Source organism: Hemicordylus capensis, chromosome 4 (genome assembly GCF_027244095.1).
Source record: "Hemicordylus capensis ecotype Gifberg chromosome 4, rHemCap1.1.pri, whole genome shotgun sequence".
Classification (NCBI taxonomy): Eukaryota; Metazoa; Chordata; class Lepidosauria; order Squamata; family Cordylidae; genus Hemicordylus; species Hemicordylus capensis.
Window position 1 is genome coordinate 208163637 of NC_069660.1, and position 20233 is coordinate 208183869.

Sequence of the window (20233 nt, forward strand, 5' to 3'; positions counted from 1 at the left end):
CTCATTCTACAGCCCCCTGTAGAAACCATATTTTGCTTTCTTTACCCTATGAAGACTCGTCAGTTGTTTCCTTCTGCCACTCCTGCTTTTTTCTTTTTTTGCTAACTGGCCCCTTGTGCCTGGAGCTACTTCTGTCCCATGTGAAGATATGAAGATAAACACCAGAGTCTTTATATCAAAAAACACATTAAGCAACATAAAGCACCACCAGTAATATGAACAGAACAAAAAATTTTGTATCGCCATTGTTGAGTAGAAAATGAACAACTACCACCTCAATCCCCAATGTTCCACAGTTAAAGGAAACTTGTTGATGTAATGGAGACAAGAATCCATTCCAGAAGGGAAAGATTGCTGCAGCATTTAGTTCACTGGTGAAAGTTTTCAAGATTCCAGATCTCGAGATTCTGAAAATGTTGTGATATTTCTTCAAAAAGGCTGCAGTAAACAAGTCCTGTTGGAAAGCTGGTCCAGTGATCTCTTTTGGATGTCCCTGAGGGCTGAGACATGTGAGACGTAGGAGATCCATGATCAAACCTCCCAAAAGCAGCCAGAGGGGAAATTAGTTGTGGCCAAGAAATTTGCAACGAGGAGGTTAACCTGTTCCCTAATTTAAATCTCTCTCTTGCATGTGCACGCCCCACCCCAAAGCTGCTACTTGCTGTGGAAGGGGAAAAATACAGGTTTCTATCCAAACAGAAGTATAACAAAATATTTCCTCGTTTATCACTAAAAGAGCAATAATAAAGAGGTCTCAGAATATGTCATTTTCACTTTTAAAAGAGCATATGCCTCCTAAAATATCTATCCTGTATCAAGAAGGAAAGTTACAAGTGTACAAGGTAAAATAAATAGCAGAACAGAATAAAGTGTGACAGTCTTCCCATTTTATGGGATCTCTGTGCCATATAAAATAAATCCTTATCTTTCCAACCACCCTGAGTCACTAACTAGGATTTAAAACTTGAGTAGTAGTTCTGTGGATAGACACCTTGTTGCTAATGCCCTCAAATAATTCTGCTTTCTTTCTATCTATCTATCTATCTATCTATCATATTTTTATACCGCTGGATATGTACATATTTAGGAGGTGTACAAAATTTAAAATATTTTAAAGTGTTAGAATAAAATACATGACACAATAAAAATAGAATAGTTATTAAAACAAGTTTTAAAAATTATTAAAATTAATTCTAATTGAAAGCCTGCAAAAACAGGAGAGTCTTGAGGTTCTTCCTGAAAACAAACAGAGAAGGAGATGCTCTTTTTTCAGCAGGGAGCATATTCCAATGCCCTGGGGAAGCCACAGAAAGAGCCCGGCCCCGGGTTGCCTCCAAACGAGCTAGTAGCAACCGTAACCAGACCTTTCCAGAAGATTGTAACAGGTGGCAGGGTTTATGACAAAGGAGGCACTCTCTTAAATAGCCTGGACCCAAGCCATTAAGGGCTTTATAAGTAATGACCAGCACTTTGTATTTCACCTGGAAACGTATTGGCAGCCTGTGCAGTTCTTTTATAATCAGTGTTATATGGTCCCTTCAGGTAAACCCAAGACCAATCTGGCTGCCACACTCTGTACCAAATGTAGTTTCTGAACTATGTACAAAGGCAGTTCTATGTAGAGGGCATTAGAGTAGTCAAGCCTGGAGGTTACCAGCATATGTACCACTGTTTTAAGGTCATTCACCTCTAGAAATAGATGTAGCTGATGTATTAGCCAAAGCTGTCCTGGCCACCGCCTCAATCTGAGAAACCAGGGAGATCTTTGGGTCCAGGAGCACTCCCAAACTACATACCTGATTTTTTAGGGGGAGTGTAACCCCATCCAGAACTGACAGATCTAAACTATCTCTCGGGTCCTGGCCCCTCACAGTCAGTACTTCCATCTTATTTGGATTCAACTTGTTATCCCTCATCTAGCCCATTACTGCCTCTTGGCAGACATTTAGGGAAGACATGCAATTTCCTGATGAAGTCAGCATGGAGAAGTAGATCTGGGTGTCATCAGCATATTGATAACACCCAGTACCAAATCTCCTGATGATTTCTCCCAGCGCTTTAATGTAGATGTTAAAACACATTGGAGACAGTATGGAGCCTTGTGGGACTCCACACTTCAGTTTTCACTTAGCAGAACAATAGTCTCCAAGCGACACCATCTGGAATCTACCAGAGAAATAGGAGCGGAACCACTGTAAAACAGTGCCACCCAATCCCACCTCCCTCAGGCGATTCAGAAGGATACCATGGTTGATGGTATCGAAAGCCGCAGACAGATCAAAAAGGATCAGCACTCCCTCTGTCAATAGCCAGTCCATCAGGCCGACCAAGGCAGTCTGAACCTCATTTCTCTCATGAAAGCTAGTTTGAAATGGGTCTAGATAGTCTGCATAATCCAAAATTGCCTGGAGCTGAGAGGCCACCACCCACTCAACCACATTGCCTAACCATGGAAGATTAGAAACAGGTCCGTAATTAGCTAACTCTGAGGGATCCAGTGTAGTTTTCTTCAAAAGTGGTCTAATAATAGCCTCTCTAAGACGAGGAGGCATTCTGCCCTCCCTCAGAGAAGCATCCTCTCTAATAAAACGCTTGGTGTCCGTCCGTAGACGGAAACCAAGCGTGTGTTCGTGCCTGGCCAGTTCTGGGCATGCGCGCAGCGCATGCCCAGAACAGAGCAAGGGAGGCACGAACGGCAGGACCTGGTGGCCATGTTGGGGCTGGGAGAAGGAGAAGTGGCCGCCGCCCACGCCGGGAGGAGAGTGCGGGTGAGGCGGCGGCGGAGCTGTGGCCATGGACAGAGGTGGCGGTGGCCGCGGCGGGGCAACTGGCGGTGGGAGTGCGGGTGAGGCGGCGGCAGGGCCAGAAGCGGCCGCCGCAAACAAAGGAGAGAGGTGCCGGGGGAAGAGGCGGCGGGGAAGCCGGCTGAGGTGGTGGTGGAGCCACCGCCGAGGCCTGGCGCCGCTGGTAAAGCCGGGCGGGGGGGAAACCTTGGGGCCCTAGCCCGATCCCACCATTCCCGTCCCCCCCATATTACTAAGGGCCAAATTGGCCCTAAAAAATGCTGCCGCGGACGCCACCGCCGAACCGCCCTCCCAGCTGCCCGATCCCACCATTTCTACAGGAAAGAGGAGCTCACTAGCAGAGCTCCTCTCTCTGCAAAGGCTCTTCTCAAACTGGCACTTTGAGCGGAAAGGACGCCCTTTCCGCTCAAAGCGCCAGTTTGAGAAGAGCCTTTACAGAGAGAGAAGCTCTGCTAGCGAGCTCCTCTTTCCTGTAGAAATGGTGGGATCGGGCAGCTGGGAGGGCGGTTTGGCGGCGGCGTCCGAGGCGGCGGGGGCCGAAGGCATTACTAGCGCCCATTTTTCAATGGGCTAAAATTCACTTGTTTATAATATTTACCAGATGATTATCAGATGAGATAAGCCAAGTTGGGCAAGGGTCAAGAAAACAGGTTGTAGGACGCACATTCCGAATTAGTTTGTCCACTTCCTCAGGAGTCACAAACGGAAAGGGCACTTCAGTGGAAAAATTATGGTAATGTGCCTAATTACTAAAAGCATCACCTTCTGTATGGAATTTGCTTGAGACTGCAATCCTAAACACACTTATTTGGGAGTAAGCCCCATTTACTTCAGTGGGGTTTTCTGAAAAAACATGCATTGGATATGATTTTTTCAAATCCCCAAAGCCAGGTTTTTGTCAAATATAAAAAGCTTCCTCAATGCTTAATAGAAATATTTGTTGAATCACTTCCTCCCCACAAAGTGCCAGAACATAAGGGATGCTTGATCTAAGCATTCCAGACATATGCCAGAATTCGAAGAACCACACAACTAGTTACAATGGGGCTTTGGGTTTGTGTTTCTCAAACATCAATCCTCCCCCCTCCCTCCCATGTCTTGTTTTATTCTTTTTTATTAAGTGGAGGTCTTTCAAAAGCAGAAGGTAAATAATTATTAAAAAAGAAAGAAACCCAATACCACTGGCCATGTCCAAGCCCTTGCATTTATAGCTAAAGTACTTGATTGGATTAGGCCATAGAAAGGGTTTAGGTGTTTAAAGGCTGCCCAATCATTTAGAGAATGTTACCATTTTTGCACACTCGATGTATTGTTTGCCATTTAAGATGGGGTTATTGACTTTAAGAAAAAAGCGACATCAAATCAGATTCCACCTCTGTATTAATTATGGAACTGCAAGTAAATGCTAGACAAGAGAGAAATTTCTCAGCACTGTCCAGTGTGGGAAGTGTTATATATTAGGGATGTGCAAACTGGCTCGATATTGAGCTAGTTCAACGTTGAACCGTTCAATGGTTTGGGGTTGAACTTAGCCACCCCCTGTTCGGTCCGACCCCAGACCAAACACCCCCCCCCCCGAATGTTTGGGGGGGGTTGCGGACCTTTTTTTGGTAAAAAATAAAAAAAATATTTTTAACCTTATTCACCTCAGGGGAGTTGCTGGAGGAGGCAGGGGTGTGTGTCCACGGAGGTTCCCCCTCCCCCCACTGGCTCCCCTTATGCCCCCCTCCAGCCGGCTCAGCCGGCTCTTTGGTCGTTTTTTGGCCTTTTCACCTCACGATTGGCCTCTGCATGGCCCGGGCCATGCAGAGACCAATTGCGCAGGCCTACAGCCTCCAAAATGGCCACCGCGCTGAAGAGAGAAGGCTGAAAACCAGCCGAAGAGCCAGCTGAACCAGCCAGAAGGGGCCATAAGGAGAGCCGGAAGGGGGAGGGGGAACTGCCACAGACACACACACCCCGCCACCTCCAGGAACTACCCGAGGGGGGTAAGGTAATTTTCTTTTTAACAAAAAAAGGTCCGCGAACCCCCCGAACCGAGTCGGGGGGGTTGAGGGGGTGCTGGGCCAGCCGGTTCCATGCGCATCCCTATTAGATATTTGCTTGGGTTGGCTGCTATGGTGAGCTGCTACTACCTTATGACAAAATTCTCGCATATCAAACTGTTATCTTCTTTAGTATCATTGGTGAGGTGGTTAGATTTTTATAGACAATTACTCAATTTTTATTTTGCTGGACTAGAACATGTATTTTGTTTTTGGCTAGATTCAGCTCGTTTGAAATGGGCATCATAGGACTATGCAATCCTTGTATTTTATATCTAGAAAGTATCCATAGCGTCTGTCATTTTGTTTTCTTACAGAATTTAAGCTAGAGATGATTTTTCTCAAGAGAGTGACTGAGATGTTATTGCTGAATGTTAACATCTGATGTATTATGTGGCAGTTTTGTTAAGCATTTTGCCAGGCTAATACGTTTGAGGAACACTGCATAATTTTCCTTGCATAACATTATTTTGTTCTCTTTGTGACTTTTGAAATGAATATGGAAATATTTAACTTGCTGAAAACTTCTTTGCAAAAGTCAAAAGGCAGATACCTTTTTTGTTTGGTTTTTTAATCTGCAGGTTTATATTTAATTGTGCTTTTCCCCACAATAATAATAATGGATTAGATTGTTTGCTTTTTCGGATTGTTCTAGGATTTCCCTGAAGTGCATTTATATAATTAGCTTCATGGCTTTTCCTTTACTGAAGGTTTGGGACACTATACATATATGGGGAAGTATAAAGAAACAATAAAGCAAAATGGAAACATGTGCATAGTGGTAGTTAGCCAAAGGGGCTGCATACAGAAGATCCATGTGCCCACAAGGGCTTCTGAAACCTCTCATTTTTGGCGGGTCAAATGAGGGGGAAGGTCTGTCCACCAGAGGGAGCTGATGCAAATCGAAAGAGCACATATCTTAGCAAAGAAATTCAATTAGCAACTGATGAAAACATACATATTGAGGACAGCTTGAAGCATATGTTTTAGATGATTCTAACCTTTGTGTTGAGGGGATGTAGGATAATGCTTCCGATAGTGCAGCTTCCTATTGCTGAGTGTATTTTGTATCCGATTATTCAGAGAAAAATACAGCTAATTCCTCAAAGTGCACTCTGCTATTTCCATAATAAAGACATTTAAGAAGGTGACATATATATTTCTTCAACTATACTTTATTGTTTCCATTGCTGTAATATGTGGAGAGGCAAAACTAATCTAAATCCAGAAAATACCAATGTTAACTGGAGTGGGGAATAAAAAAATGCAGGCATAGGTATGTAGAGAGGGAAGGAATTCAAAGAGGGTATTTATTGGATTGATTGATTGATTGATATATCACCCTTCCAAAAAGGGCTCTATAAAACCAATTAACAATTAAAACATTTACAACAGTTAAAAAAACCTGGAAGGCCAGGCCAAACAGATAGGTTTTAAGGGCTCTCCTGAAAGACAATAATGAATTCAAATTACGGATTTCTGCTGGGAGTGCATTCCACAGCCCAGGAGCAACCACAGAGAAGGCCTACCTCTGAGTTGCCACCAGACATGCTGCTGGTAACTGAAGATGGACCTCCTCAGATGTCCTTAACATGGAGAAGAAGGCGCTCTCTAAGATAACTCGGACCTAAGCCATTCAGGGCTTTAAAGGTAATGACCAGCACTTTGTATTTTGCCCGGAAACATTTCGGCAGCCAGTGCAACTGTTTCAAAACATGCATAATATGGTCTCTCCGGGTTGTCCCAGATACCAATCTGGCTGCCACATTTTGAACTAATGGATGTTTCTGAACTACGTACAAAGGCAGCCCCACGTAGAGTGCATTGCAGTAGTCAAGCCTGGAGGTTACCAGCTGATGCACCGCTGTTTTGAGGTCATCCTCTTCAAGGAATGGACACAGCTGTCGGATCAGCCAAAGCTGATAGAAAGCACTCCTGGCTATGCCCTCCACCTGAGATACCAGGGTGAGGCCTGGGTCCAGGAGTACTCCCAAGATGCTCACCTGCTTCTTCCGGGGGAGTGTAACCCCACCCTGGACAGGAAGATCTCATTCTGATCCCCTACAATGATCACCTCCATCTTGCTTGGATTGTTTCAATTTGTTATCCCTCATCTAGCCCATTACTGCCTGTAAGCAGGCATTTAGAGAATGAGTGCCATTTCCTGATTATGAAGGTGAAATGGAGAAGTAGATTTGGGTGTCATCAGCATACTGATAACACCCAGCACCAAACGTCCTGATGACCTCACCCAGCCGTTTCATGTAGATATTAAAAAGCATTGGTGACAGAGTCGAGCCCCAAGGGTCTCCATTCTATGTGGGTGAAGGGAGTAATAGGCACTTGGGATGTGGCACTTTCTTTCCCCTCCCCAGTTACATTGTTCAGCTTTCTGCTTCTAGAAAGTTGTCAGTGTTTCAGAGATGCTCTCTTGAGGCAGGGCGGGGGTGTCTTTCCTCAGAAATAGGGTTGTCATTGCACCTTGTTCTGGCAGGGACAGTTTCTCTGGTAGCTCTATGAGAAGCAGATGGCTCAGCTTTTCTTCACCTGCAGGCCCGCAGCCAGTTGTATGATGAAGCAAGGTGAAGCAGGCTGCTTTGGGCAGCAGTTTATAAGCCAGTGATCAGGGACAGCACAGCAACCCACCTAGCACCTTCCCCATGAATGGCTTGCAGAAAAAGAAAGGCAAAATGACACTACATTGATTTCTTCTCCCTCTTCCTTTTTTGTGGAGAAGGGGGAAGAGATTTGAAAGGACGAAACTGAGGGAGGGTGACTTTTAGCCTTCTTTCCAGTAGGCTTATGAGATCACCTGGCATTCCGTTTGTGTGTGTATGTGTGCACACGTGCGCGTGCTCTCCCTCATCAAATTTGCAATGCCTGGATCAATATAAACCAAATTGGGTACAATTGTAGGCACACATAGGGAGATCTCAACGGCGTCATTTGCGAGGATGTCATCCACCCCGATTCAAGATGGCAGACACGTAAACATTTGAGGCTCAAGTGGGCTAAGTTGTGGATTGTCTAACCAATTTAAACCAAATTAGGTACAGTTGTAGTGAGTGACACATAGGGACACCTCAATGGCATAGTTTGTGATGATGTGATCCACTACAGTTCAAGATGGCAGATATGTAAACATTTGAGGCACAAGTGGGCTAACTTGTGACCATCTAACTGATTTGAACCAAATTTAGTCCAGTTGTAGAGATAGTGAAAGGAAAGCAGACAGACTAGTTCTTACTAGAACAACTTGTTTCCTATTAAAATTGCACACCCAGTTCCTATTTTTCTAAGAGGAAGGGAAGGGGTGCTGTTTTGGTGGTCTGCTTCAGGCAGCAAGATATCATGGGTTTCCACTGCACAGCTGCATTTAGGCTTGGCCATTTCTCAACCAGCTTCAGGCTTTCATGCTCCCTCCTCTCCTTGCATGCTCCAAATCCCTCCTTCACTTCTTGGTTCACAATAACTATAGGTTGCTATAACAAATTGGATAAACTAAGGTGTGGCAAGCTATAGTTTGCTTAGAAACTGGAACTTGAAGTTTCAGTCCTGGTTTCGGAGCAAACTACAGTTCTGGAAGAACATATGAACAGCCCTAATGGATCAGGCTCAAGGCCTATCTAATCCAGCATACTATCTCACACAGTGGCTCAACAGATGCCTCTGGGAAGCCCACAGTCAAGCCCACTCTCTCCTGCTGTTTCTCCCCTGCAGTTGGTATTCAGGGGCATCTTGCCTGTGAGGCTGAAGGTAGCCTTTAGCCACCAGACTAGTAGCCATTGATAGACCTGTTCTCCATGAATATGTCTAATCCCCATTTAAAGCCATCCAAGCTAGTGGCCATCACACATCCCGTGGCAGAGAATTCCATTGATTAATTATGCACTGTGTGAAAAAGTACTTATTTTTGGTGGTCCTGACCTTCAGTTTCATTTCCCGACCTGCAGTTTCATTTCCTGACCTTCCATTTCATGGGATGACTCCTGGTTCAGGTGTTGTGTGTGAGAGAGATAAAATTCTCTCTATCCACTCTTTCTACTCCCTGCATAATTTTATATACCTCAATCATGTCTCTCTGTAGTCCCCTCCCCGCTACTAAAGAGCCCCAGATGCTGTAGCCTTGCCTCATAAGGAAGGTGCCCTATGCCCCTATGACTCTGATAATCTTGGTTGCCCTCTTTTGTACCTTTTCCAGTTCTACAATATCCTTAAGAAACGGTGATCAGAACTGTATGTTGTACTCCAAATGTGGCCTCACCATAGATTTGTATAAGGGCATTATACTACTAGTATTCTTATTTTCAATTCCCTTCAGCCACAATTTGAACTGGCTTTCCAATTCTAGTTTGGAGGAAAACAGTGGTTTGCAGATATTCAGGCATAGCAACTAGGGATGTGCACGAATGGTCTTCGGCACCGGCGGGGATAGTACTTTAAGGGCGGGGGAGGGTGTACTCACCCCCCTGCCGCGTTTCCCCCGCCGGCGCTCTGTAAATTCCAAGCCCCTCGGGGCGGCAGCGTTCCTCCCTGCCGCCCCATTCCTCCCGTCGGCTGGAAGTGGCCGGAAGTTGCGAGCACGCATGCGCCCGTTGTACAGTCGTGCACACGCGCGCTCGCAACTTCCGGCCATTTCCGGCCGACGGGAGGAACGGGGCGGCAGGGAGGAATGCTGCCGCCCCGAGGGGCTTGGAATTTACAGAGCGCCGGTGGGGGAAACGTGGCGGGGGGGGGGTGAGTACACCCTCCCCCGCCCGTAAAGTACTACCCCCGCCAGTGCTGAAGCACCGAATACTGTCCCAGCGCCGAAATGTTTCGGAGGCCTTTACAATGGCCTCCGAAATGTTTCGGGCTCATGCCTAATAGCAACAACCTATAGTTAGTCTGTACCTGAAAATGGAAAGGAAGGGGGGAGGGGGATGCATGAGTCTGAGGCATGGCTGTGCTGGCAGCTGAACCTGACTGTAGATACAGTGATGGAAAAACAGCGGTTTATTTATGTTTATTTATTGCATTTATAAACTACTTTTCACCTGATGGCTCCAAAAATGTCTACAGTATAAGGGCCATATTAAGATACAGAAAGCAATTTAGAATCAGTGAAAACAGTTGAACAGTGTTCAGCAGTTGAACAAACAAATAACATGATGGATTAAATACGAACAGAGTGAACTGGATGTTCTCTCTTACTCAAAGGTGTGTCTGAAGACATTTAAAAAGGCTGGAAGAAATAAGACTACCATTTGGAAAATAGAACAGGTCTTCTGTGTCTTTAAGAGATGCACAGAAGAGGGAATTTCAGCAGGTGCAGCCTTCCTTTCCCCTGCATAACAAGCAGCACCTGCTGAAATTTCCTCTTCTGTGCATCTCTTGAAGGTACAGAACACCTTTCCTCCATTCCAAACACCATCCCTAGGAAAAGAAGCACTAGAACACACATCCTCTGGGAAAGGCATTCCGTAGAAGGCCCTTTTTCTGGTGCATGACAACTGGTGTCGGCCCATGGAGCAGGCCCTGCTAAATTCATTTATTATATTTATATAATACCCCAAACTTATGACCTTGTAAAACAGGTAGATTTACTTGGGGGTAGGTGATTCTTCAAGTAACTAAGGCACAGACTGTATAGGACATTAAAGGTGATGATAAGTACCTCGAATTGGATCCGGAAGCAAATTGGTAGCTAGTGCAGTTATTTCAGAGGTGATAGCTTTACTTGGGCAGCTCCTTATAACAGTTTGGCTGCTGCATTTTGCTGTAGTTTCTGAATACTCTTCAAGGGCAGTCCAGTGTAGAATGCATTACTTAACCTGCTGAATTTCTGCATATTACATAGCATGGAGCCTTGCCAGTCATATAGTTGGCAATCTTGCTCAAGAGACCTCTGAAGGCCTTTTTTTTTTACTTCCCTGCCAATAAGTTGAAGGTTTTCTTTCAGGTTTTTTTCTTGAGCCTTTTGCTCTGGAGCTGAAACAGTCCTCTGTTTCTTCCAGCTTCTACATTTTTGAAGTGGAATTTTACACTCCAATTTGTTTCTGAGGGAAGATCAGCGTTATTAGGCTTAGAGAGTACAAACTGTAGCCATAAAAATATAATTTTTTTGTGGCTGCACATTAAGATCATTGAGAGAGGTCCGTTTCCGTATACCACCAGCTCATCTGGTGGTGACTCAGGAACAGGCCTTCTCTGTCGTTGCTCTTGGGCTATGGAATGGACTCCCTATAGACATTTGTGGTTTAATATATTTACCAGCCTTCAGAAGAGCCCCTAAGAGACATTTTTTAAGCCAGGCTTTTAGTAATCTCTGAATCCTTTAAATTTTTTAATTGTTTTAAAAGTTTGTTTTATTTTGTTTTTATTGTGTTTATTTTTGTGAACTGCCTAGAGCTTTCGGATGTCAGGTAGTATATAAAATAAATAAATGAATGAGCTTTTGGAGTCAGGCAGTATATAAAATGAATGAATGAATGAATGAATAAATAAAAATAAATGGAGCCCACTTGCTTTCCCCCAGGCATATCATATCTTTGATCTGCATACTGTAGAACCTTCTGTAACAGTATGACAAATGAGAACTCAAAATGTATTTCTCTAAAGAAATGTAGAAGGTACTTCAATGAGGTAAAGTTATAGTTCTCTATATGAATAAAATAAAACTAAACAGAAATATGAAATGAATACAGTACCTATAAGCATGTGCTGTACATCATGTTATTAATTCTTAAAACTTCAGTATACTGTCCCTTTTTCTGAAAACCACCTTCATTATGTAAGTGTTTTGGCTAGATTCATAAACAAACTCAGCATTCTGCATTTGCTAGTTATGGACTGAAGGATCCAGTTATTACATTGAAAGCTGATGTGGCTTGCTGTCCAAAAGAATTTATGTTGTTTCCTCCCCTAACTAAAAGTCCCAACTGTAAACAGCATAGGGTACTCTATTATTAACACATCAACTTGTGTATCTGCTCATTGACTGACAATGCAGGGACCAGGGTGTGATCTTACAAGTTTTATTGTGTCAAAGAGTATTTGTGATGTCAGGAAGTGTTCTTGTTGATGCACAGGTTCCGCATTAGTGTCATTGCTAATCCATCAGTTTATAGGATGCAGTGCAATTATAAGAAATGTTTGGGTTCAGGCTAAGTAGATTTAGAGCATGGATTCTTTCTTAGATTGGCATAATGGCAGACACTAGGTATTCATTTTTTAAAAAAAAATATATAAGAAAATAAAAAATAGATTTTTTAAAGGAACACTGGAGCAGAACCCAGAGACAATGAAGACTTAGAGGTAGGCATTTTTCTCTTAACTTGCAAACCTCTCTTTGGTTTTTATGGTTAGGCTGGAAGAAGAAAGTGCATGCTGAGTAATATGCTGTGGTTATAGGTACAATGACCACATTTTAGAAGTTGATACTCATTGTGGTAATATTTTCAGGGTTTACTGGGCATCTTTTTGTTTTTAGACTGTATAAAGGACCTATATTGTTTTTAATATTTGTGTTATGCCTAGAAATGTTAAATGCTTTATAGATGATAACCTTTTGAAGGCTAGACATGCCTATTAAACCTGATTGTCCATCACCTTTTTTCCCTTTCAATGATACAAAGTTCAGCATGATGGCTGACATCCAGACTAAGGTTCTCATGAGTAGTCCCATTGAAACTGATGGGATGTTTGTTTGTCCTATTGATTTCAAAGGAACTACTCATGAGTAGCTTAGTCTGCCAAGGTGTTTATACTATACAGCCAGTAAAACCTAATGTCACACTGTGCCATTGCTTTAAAGAGCCTCTGAAATGAGTCTCATACATATAGTATAAAAGAGTATGCATTGTGAGCTAGGAAGGGCCTGGTTCAAATCTTATCTTAGCCGTGAACTCCCATTGGTAGCCTCAAACAAGCTACTGTTTGGGGGCTTCAGGCCCCTAAGGTTAGGATAATATAGACCCACTTTCTCAAAATAAAATTTGAAATATAACTGAAATTAAATGAAAACACAAATCTTAAACAAAAATACTGACCTGTCTTACAGGGCTTTTTGTAAGGATAATTGAAAATGTATGTAAAATGCATTGAATATTCAAAGTGTTCTCTAAACAGTGTTTATTTTATTTTATTGTACAGCTATTCAGCGATGTCAGGGGTGGAGAAAGTTTTTCTTTGTTTGAACAAGGGCACCGCACACAACACAAGCAAGCAATGCACACCATGGAAGCAGTGAAGCTTGTGGAACACAGTTTGAAACGAGCCTTAACACAACTTGTGGTTCATCTCTTTGGTAATGGTAGGTACCTTAAAAGCTAGTTCTGTGGTACTGGTAACATGGGCATAACATAGTTGCAGTGCTGTGCAGAGTAGAAAAGTAAAGTAAAATTCTTAGAAACTGAAGTTAACGCACACCACCAACAGCCACTCTCATAGCATCCTTGAAAACTCCGCTGCCACCCATCAGTCACAATGTTCTTCTCCGATGTTCTCACATTACCTATATGTGGAAGAAATCAATCAACAAATGGCAACAACACGCACACCATTATGATGTTATGGAACCCAGACTTTCTTCCCCACACAATTCATGCTCCCAAGAAGCATCACCCTGCACAGCACAGGCCTGTCATATAATAGCCGAGCAGGCTTGAAGGGAACACAAAGTGAGTCGCAAGTTGCAGGAGTCCCCTCAGGCAGCCCTCTTCCACTGGTGGAAGAGGCTTTAGGAGTGAATCTAAACCTCAGTAGGCATAAATCAAGGTAGGATCATGCTGTTAGGATGGATTGGGGACATAGGAAGATACTGTGTTGTAACATGCCTAGAGCTGTCACACAATGTTGTGTTTCTCACAGCATTACCACTAACAGTAAAGAACTGCTATTACCGTGTGTGTGTACTTTCTGAGATGTGGCAATGGCCTACTCTGCCTCATAGGATGCGGAGCTGCCCCCTGGGAGAAGGGACCTGGTGCAGTGTGCTACTTGGGACACTGTGCTACTAGGGAGTATAGGATGCTAGACTACGTAGAAGGCAACCATGGACTAATATGGCAACCATGCATTTATATTCACTTCCCAGCAAGAATTCTTGTCTTCACAGCTGACACAATTTTCTATCAAGGAAATGCTGGCTGGCATTAGAATTCATGCAAGATGTTGGCAAGTTTTGAAGCTGCTAAAGGAGAGTATTTTTAGCAGCAAACTTAGCAAAGAACATTGTAATTAAAACTCCTACACAAACAATAAGATACTTAAACCTCTCTTTCTGTGAAGAAGTTTGCTCTTTGGAGTTTAGGATTGTGTTTCGCCTCTCGCTTTGTACAATCCATGTCAGTCACCACTCTTTCTGTTCCAGGTTCTTGAGGGGTGCACGTTAGGGTGATGCACATTAGGGTTCTATGTACAATCTTACAATGTAAGACTGTAGATAGTACAGGTTGATAGACTATATTTCCACTGTTTGCATCCCATGAGGTCACCCACATCTTGTTTCTTTATCAGATATAGTCCATATTATGATTTAAGGTAGAACTTTCCCCACAAATATATTGGAATAGGACAACTGAGATCTTACAGGTATTTTGAGCCAAGTTGCATCATCTTTGGGGCCACCTATCGAGAATGTCCTGTATGGACATTGTTTCACTCTAGGTCACCACCACCACCAACAACAACAACAACAACAACAACAAAATAAACTTTATTTGTTAGCTGCCTTGTAACAAATGGTAACGCAAAATTAAATAAAAACAGACCAAAGGACGGCGGGGGTGCGGGAGCAAATACAAAATACATTACAAGCTATTTAAAAGGCATTTTTAAGATAAGTTGAAATCAGATCAAAATTTAAAGTTTAAAATGAATAATAATTGAACTCTATGCCCCTGCTCCAAACTCTGGGAATCTATGACACCTAGTGAAATAGAATGCCTTGTATTTTAGAGGTCACTGAATAGGTAAACATGTTGATCAGTGAGCATGGCTTTTTGTAATGGCCTTAATCAGATGTGTACTTGGTGGTTACAGGTGGCCCTTGTTATCTGCAGTTCCAGTGAACATGGCTTCGTGTATCTGAGATGAGGTCCTAGAGACCTAGTTTCCATACCCACTAATGCAAAAATAGGCTATTTTTGCCTATCTGCAGTTTCAGGCCAACCAGAAATGACTTCTGGAATCATTTCCGGAGTCACTTCTGGTCTGGAGGCAACATAGAGCCATTTTGTGGCTCTTTTAAAAAATTCCTCATGATTTTTTGCTAAAATTGGAGGTATTGGGAGTTTGAGGGGCATTGCTGCAGAGCTGGAGACCTGGAGAGCAAGATAGAGTGCTTTATTTCTCTTATTTATGCTCCCCCCCCACTCCTGATTTTTAGCCTTTTTTGTGTGTTTAGGAGTTCCCATAGGGGTAAGACTTTATTTGCAGTTTCTGAATTCACGCCTACAGGCAAATGAGGGAAGCTGAGCCAAAGCATGAAGGCTTCTTCTATCTGCCCCTCTCCATAAAAGTGAAGTCTCTCTGTTTTAAGGTGTGTTGTATGGTAGGCAATATATCTTGCATTGCTTTGTAACTTACAACAGAGCACTCTATTTATGATTTCAGTTAATAAAACCTTAGAACAGCCATTTCTAATGGAACTTCTGCAAACTTTTGATAGCCAATACCAGACCCATAGCCAGCCTAAAGGTCTGGAGCAGATTGGGGGCACCAAAAAAATAGTAGGGTGGGGGGCGGGTTTTGCTACCTTAGTTGCTCTCCATTACAACACAGCAGTTTAAAAATTATTTATTTGTTGTAATGGGGCAGGAAAAAAATTAAGGGGGCCAGGCCTATCAGACCCCTCTATGGGTCTGATCAATGCAAACATTTCCCCCCCCCCTGAAATCAGTTTGATCAGACACTTTATTTTTACAGCTGAAAAGGATTACTTTAGAGAATAAGAATGACTGCCCTAAGAAGGGGTCACTCCCTCAATTTCTGCTTGAGTCACTGATCCTAGTTAAGGAGGAGACTTAGAGTTGTGATGCGAGTTCTGATAATAAATAAATTGCTACAACGCGTTATCAACAATGATTGATCTGATGGAGTAGAAGTACCTACATCAGGACTTGTGTCTCAGGGTGTTTATCCAGCACTTCTACATCTTCTGGGGAAGATCTGAAGCATCTCTTTCATAACCTGATAGCAGCAACCAATTTGGAATTGAGTCAGTAATCTTTTTTCTCCTGATTTAACACTGGGTAATGGATTTTAAATGGATGCTTTTAAAATATTTTAAAACTTTACTGTTTCCTGTTTAAACTTTTTTCTACCCATTCTTTTGCAGACACTCTCCACATGATATGCCTCTTTCATCTTTTAGACCCTCTTAAGAAGTTCTTTTAGAAAATCTGTTCAGTTTTCTAAAATGCTTCTTGAATCATGGAACCAAGAATTAAGGACAGTAATCATTTAGTTTAATAATGTATACCCCACCTTTTTGCATAGAAATGTGCTCAGAGTAGCTTACATTCAAATAAAGCCAACAGCATTAGACACATGCACATACTCACACAGAATACAGCAAATTCCAAAGAGGCCACTTTAAAAGATCTAAATAATCTAAACACTAGGCTTGTGCTTTGGGCACTCCAAATCTAAATAAAGTGCATTGTTCTGTTGGTGGCATGCAGAGGTGGCTGCTTGCATTGTGTCGGTCTCTGTGCAGTTCCTTGTAGTTCCAGTGTGGAGGGGAGTTTACAGGAAGCTGAGTCCTGTACTACCTCGGCAGTGGCTGAGGCAGCATATGGATCGTGATGGGAGGTGTGTGCAGTGGGCATTGGGGGAGGGGGAGTTCCTCCGAGAGCTTTCTCCATAATGTTCTTGGGGAAAGGGCTTGAAGGAATTACACTTCCCATCACTCCTTGCACACATCTCAGCTGTGCCCCATGTGCTGATCCAGCCACCAGGGCAGTCCAGGGCTCAGTTTCCTATAAATAAACCCTCCCCCATACCAGGTATGTGCAATGGTGTGTGGAATCAGTCATGCTGTGTATGGTTCACTTTATCCAGGACAGCTGCAGCACAGGTCTCCTAAACAATATAGTCTTCACTGGTCTTCTGGATATGGGTGGCGAGGGGGCCCACCTGGACTTCTTTAGGAAGACCATTCCATAACTTGAGCACTACAGCTGAATAAAAGTGATCTGGGTGGATAAAAATGGGTAATAATTAGATTCTGAATTTTTCTAAAAAGAGATAGCATTTCCTTTATAGTATTTTTTAAAAAGAAAACATCTAGTTGAAAGGGAAATCTGAGTTTAATACAAACATGTTAAAGTTTACATTCAATTAATCAAATCTTTATTATGGTCTTAGACCAGCATAAGAAAAGTTTACATTTAAAATAGCTTAAAACGAAGAATAAGCAAAGCTCTGCTGGATTAGGCCAAAGGCCCACCCAGTTCAGCATCCTGCAGTGGCCAGCCAGATACATCAAGGAAACCTGTGAGTGGGGAAAAGAGGACAACCACCCCTTCCCATTGGTCTTTCCTAGCACTTGGTGTTGAGGGGCATGCCCCTTCCGATCCTGATAGAAATATACAACTATCCAGGATACTAACCATTGATAGTCCTATCCTCCATGAATCTGTCTTTTTAAAACCATCTAGATTGGTGACCATCACCACATCCAGTGGCAGCAAATTCCATAGTTTAAGTATATGTTGCGTAAAGAACAACTTCCTTTTTCTTTGTCCTGAATCTCCCAGCATTTCGCTTCTAATAAAATGAGAGAGGGGTAAAAATGACTTTCTATCCATTTGATTCACGCCATGTATAATTTTATACACTTCTGTCATATTAGAAGTGTATAATCCTCACCTTCCTTATTTCTAAACGAAAAAGTATTTCCTCACAGGGGAGTTGTTGCAGCTCCCTGATAATTTTGGTTGTGCTTTTCTGATTCTTTTCTAGCTCTATAAATATCCTTTTTAAGGTGCAGCAACCAGAACTGTACACAGTATTTCAAGTGCAGTTGCACCATAGATTTATATGGAGGCAGTTTTATTTTCAATCTCTAGTGATTCCTAGTATGGAATTAGTCTTCTTTAAAGCAGTCACACACTGGGTCAACATTTTCAGTGAGCTGTCCATCGTGACCCCAAGATCCTTTTCCTTGTCTGTCACTGCCAGTTCAGAGCTATATGTGACGTTGGGATTTTTTGTCCAATTGTGCATCACATTATACTTAATACTGAGCTTCATTTTCCATTTTAAAGCCAATTCACTTAGGTAGGGGAGATCCTTTTGGGGCTCTTCACAATCCATTTTTTGTTTTAACCACCCAAAATAATTTGGTGTCATCACCCCTCTGATCCTACAGGACAATTTCCAGTCTTCCTGGAAACGGGCCGTGTGGACTAAACTGTCGCTCCTGGGCTTTACCTCATGCCCTCCTACTTGCTAGGGACCATGACCAGGCGAAAACAGTCATCAAACAGAGGATAATGGACACTGAGCTCCAGGCTGACCTAGGCAGGGTTCCATCCTTCCTGTCCTCGGAAAGGCTTAGATACTCTGCCTCCCCCACTGCATACCTGTCACCGCTAGAAATCCCAAACCACAGAAGGGCTTATACCCTCGCCAATTGTCATTCCCTTCCCTCCGCTGTATTGGAAGGCAAATATAGAAAGATCCCAATTGTGGAACATGCAAACCACAGAACATGTACTCCTCTTTTGCCCCTTATACAGAGATATTCAGGCCAAGCTTATATTTCCGCTACTTCGCAAGTACCCTGGCCACCCAAACCATGTCTGTACCTGGTTGCTGCTTTCATATGAAGACCCGGCCTTCACGAATAACACTGCCAAGTTCTGCATGGCAGCGTGTAGGATCCGCTGGGTTGTGACTGCCAGGCCATTCCCTTGCATCAGCTCTGCATAGTTTAAAGCTGCTGACTATTATATCTTTTTAGTGTTCCTCTTTAGGTGCCTTATTCTGTATACCCCATTTTAGCCATTGCTTTTTGCTTTTTATATATTTCACATTTTATATGCTCATTTTTAAAATAAAGCTGTTTAATAAGGGTAACAGCTTTATAGTATTACAATATAGTTTTATACTATTAGAGTAGTAGTGGTATAGTAATATAGTTTTATTGTTCCCTAATTTGATTTTATTATTTTGAATCATGCTCTACTGTTCTATCTTATGCTTGTCTTGGATTGTAATAAAGATGACTGACTGACTGATTGATTGGTGTCATCGGCAAACTTAACCACCTTGCTGCTCACTCCTGACTTTGGCCATTTACAAATACGTTAAAAAGTCCAGATCTTTGGGGGACATCATTTGCACATCTCTCCACTGAGAAAATTGTGCATTTATCCCTACTCTCTGATTTCTGTTGTTTTAACCAGTTAGCAATCTATAGGACTTGTCCTCTTATCTTGTGGCTGCTTAGTTTGCTCAGGAGCCTTTAGTGAGGGATGTTGTTAAAAGCTTTTTGAAAGTCCAAGTATATACTGTCTACTGGATCACTGCTGTCTATATGCTTTCTAACACTTTCAAAAGATCTAGTAGGTTAGTGAGACAAGACTTAACCTTGCAGAAATTGTGTTGGTTCTTCCTCAGCAAGGCTTGCCTTTCTATATGCTTGATCTTACAAAAATACTTTTAATTAACCTATCTGCAAAAGATGTTATAAAAACTGACCTGTAGTCATTTGCATCCTAGTGTGGTGTAATGGTTAGAGTGCTGGACTAGGACCGGGGAGACCCGAGTTCAAATCCCCATTCAGCCATGATACTTGCTGGGTGACTCTGGGTCAGTCACTTCTCTCTCAGCCTAGCCTACTTCACAGGGTGGTTGTGAGGAGAAACTTAAGTATGTAGTACACCGCTCTCGGCTCCTTGGAGGAAGAGCGGGATATAAATGTAAAATAAATAAAATAAAATAAAAATCCCCTCTAGATCCCTTTTTAAAAACTGGAGTTACGTTGGCCTTTTCCCAGTCCTCAGGTACAGTGTCTAATCTTAGGGACAAGTTGTGTATTTTTGTTAAGAGACCAGCGATTTCACATTTGAATTCTCGGGTGGATACCATCTGGACCTAGTGATTTTTAATAAGATTTAGAACTTTATGTCTCATCACTGCTGTTTACTTCATTTCTTCAGATTCCCTTCCTTGAAAGGCCATTTCAAGCACAGGTATCTGCCCTACATCTTCAGTAGTGAAGACAGTTGCAAATAATTTATTCAGCTTCTCAGCAATTTTCTTAGCTTCCTTTAGCACACCTTTAACTCGTTTGTCACCCATCAGTCCAACCATCTTTCTGGCCAGTTTCTTGCTTCTAAAGAGCTTGTTATTGTTGGTCTTAATGTTTTTAGCCATTTGCTCCTCAAAGTC

General features: G+C 42.7%; 1 protein-coding gene and 1 long non-coding RNA gene across 25 annotated transcripts in view; one reads left to right on the forward strand and one right to left on the reverse strand.

Annotated features, from left to right (window-relative positions):
• Positions 1-20233, forward strand: part of FARS2 (phenylalanyl-tRNA synthetase 2, mitochondrial) — a 393182-nt gene that overhangs the window by 100021 nt on the left and 272928 nt on the right. For all 24 annotated transcript variants that reach the window (XM_053247747.1, XM_053247745.1, XM_053247741.1 and 21 more), the window contains one exon: positions 12983-13142. In XM_053247747.1, the coding sequence (XP_053103722.1) occupies positions 12983-13142 (160 nt within the window). The remainder of the gene's footprint in view (positions 1-12982; positions 13143-20233) is intronic.
• The window catches only part of LOC128323866 (uncharacterized), a 33754-nt gene continuing 28332 nt past the window's right edge, over positions 14812-20233 (reverse strand). Inside the window, exon 3 of the long non-coding RNA XR_008306494.1 lies at positions 14812-17028. This is a non-coding gene — a long non-coding RNA (uncharacterized LOC128323866). The remainder of the gene's footprint in view (positions 17029-20233) is intronic.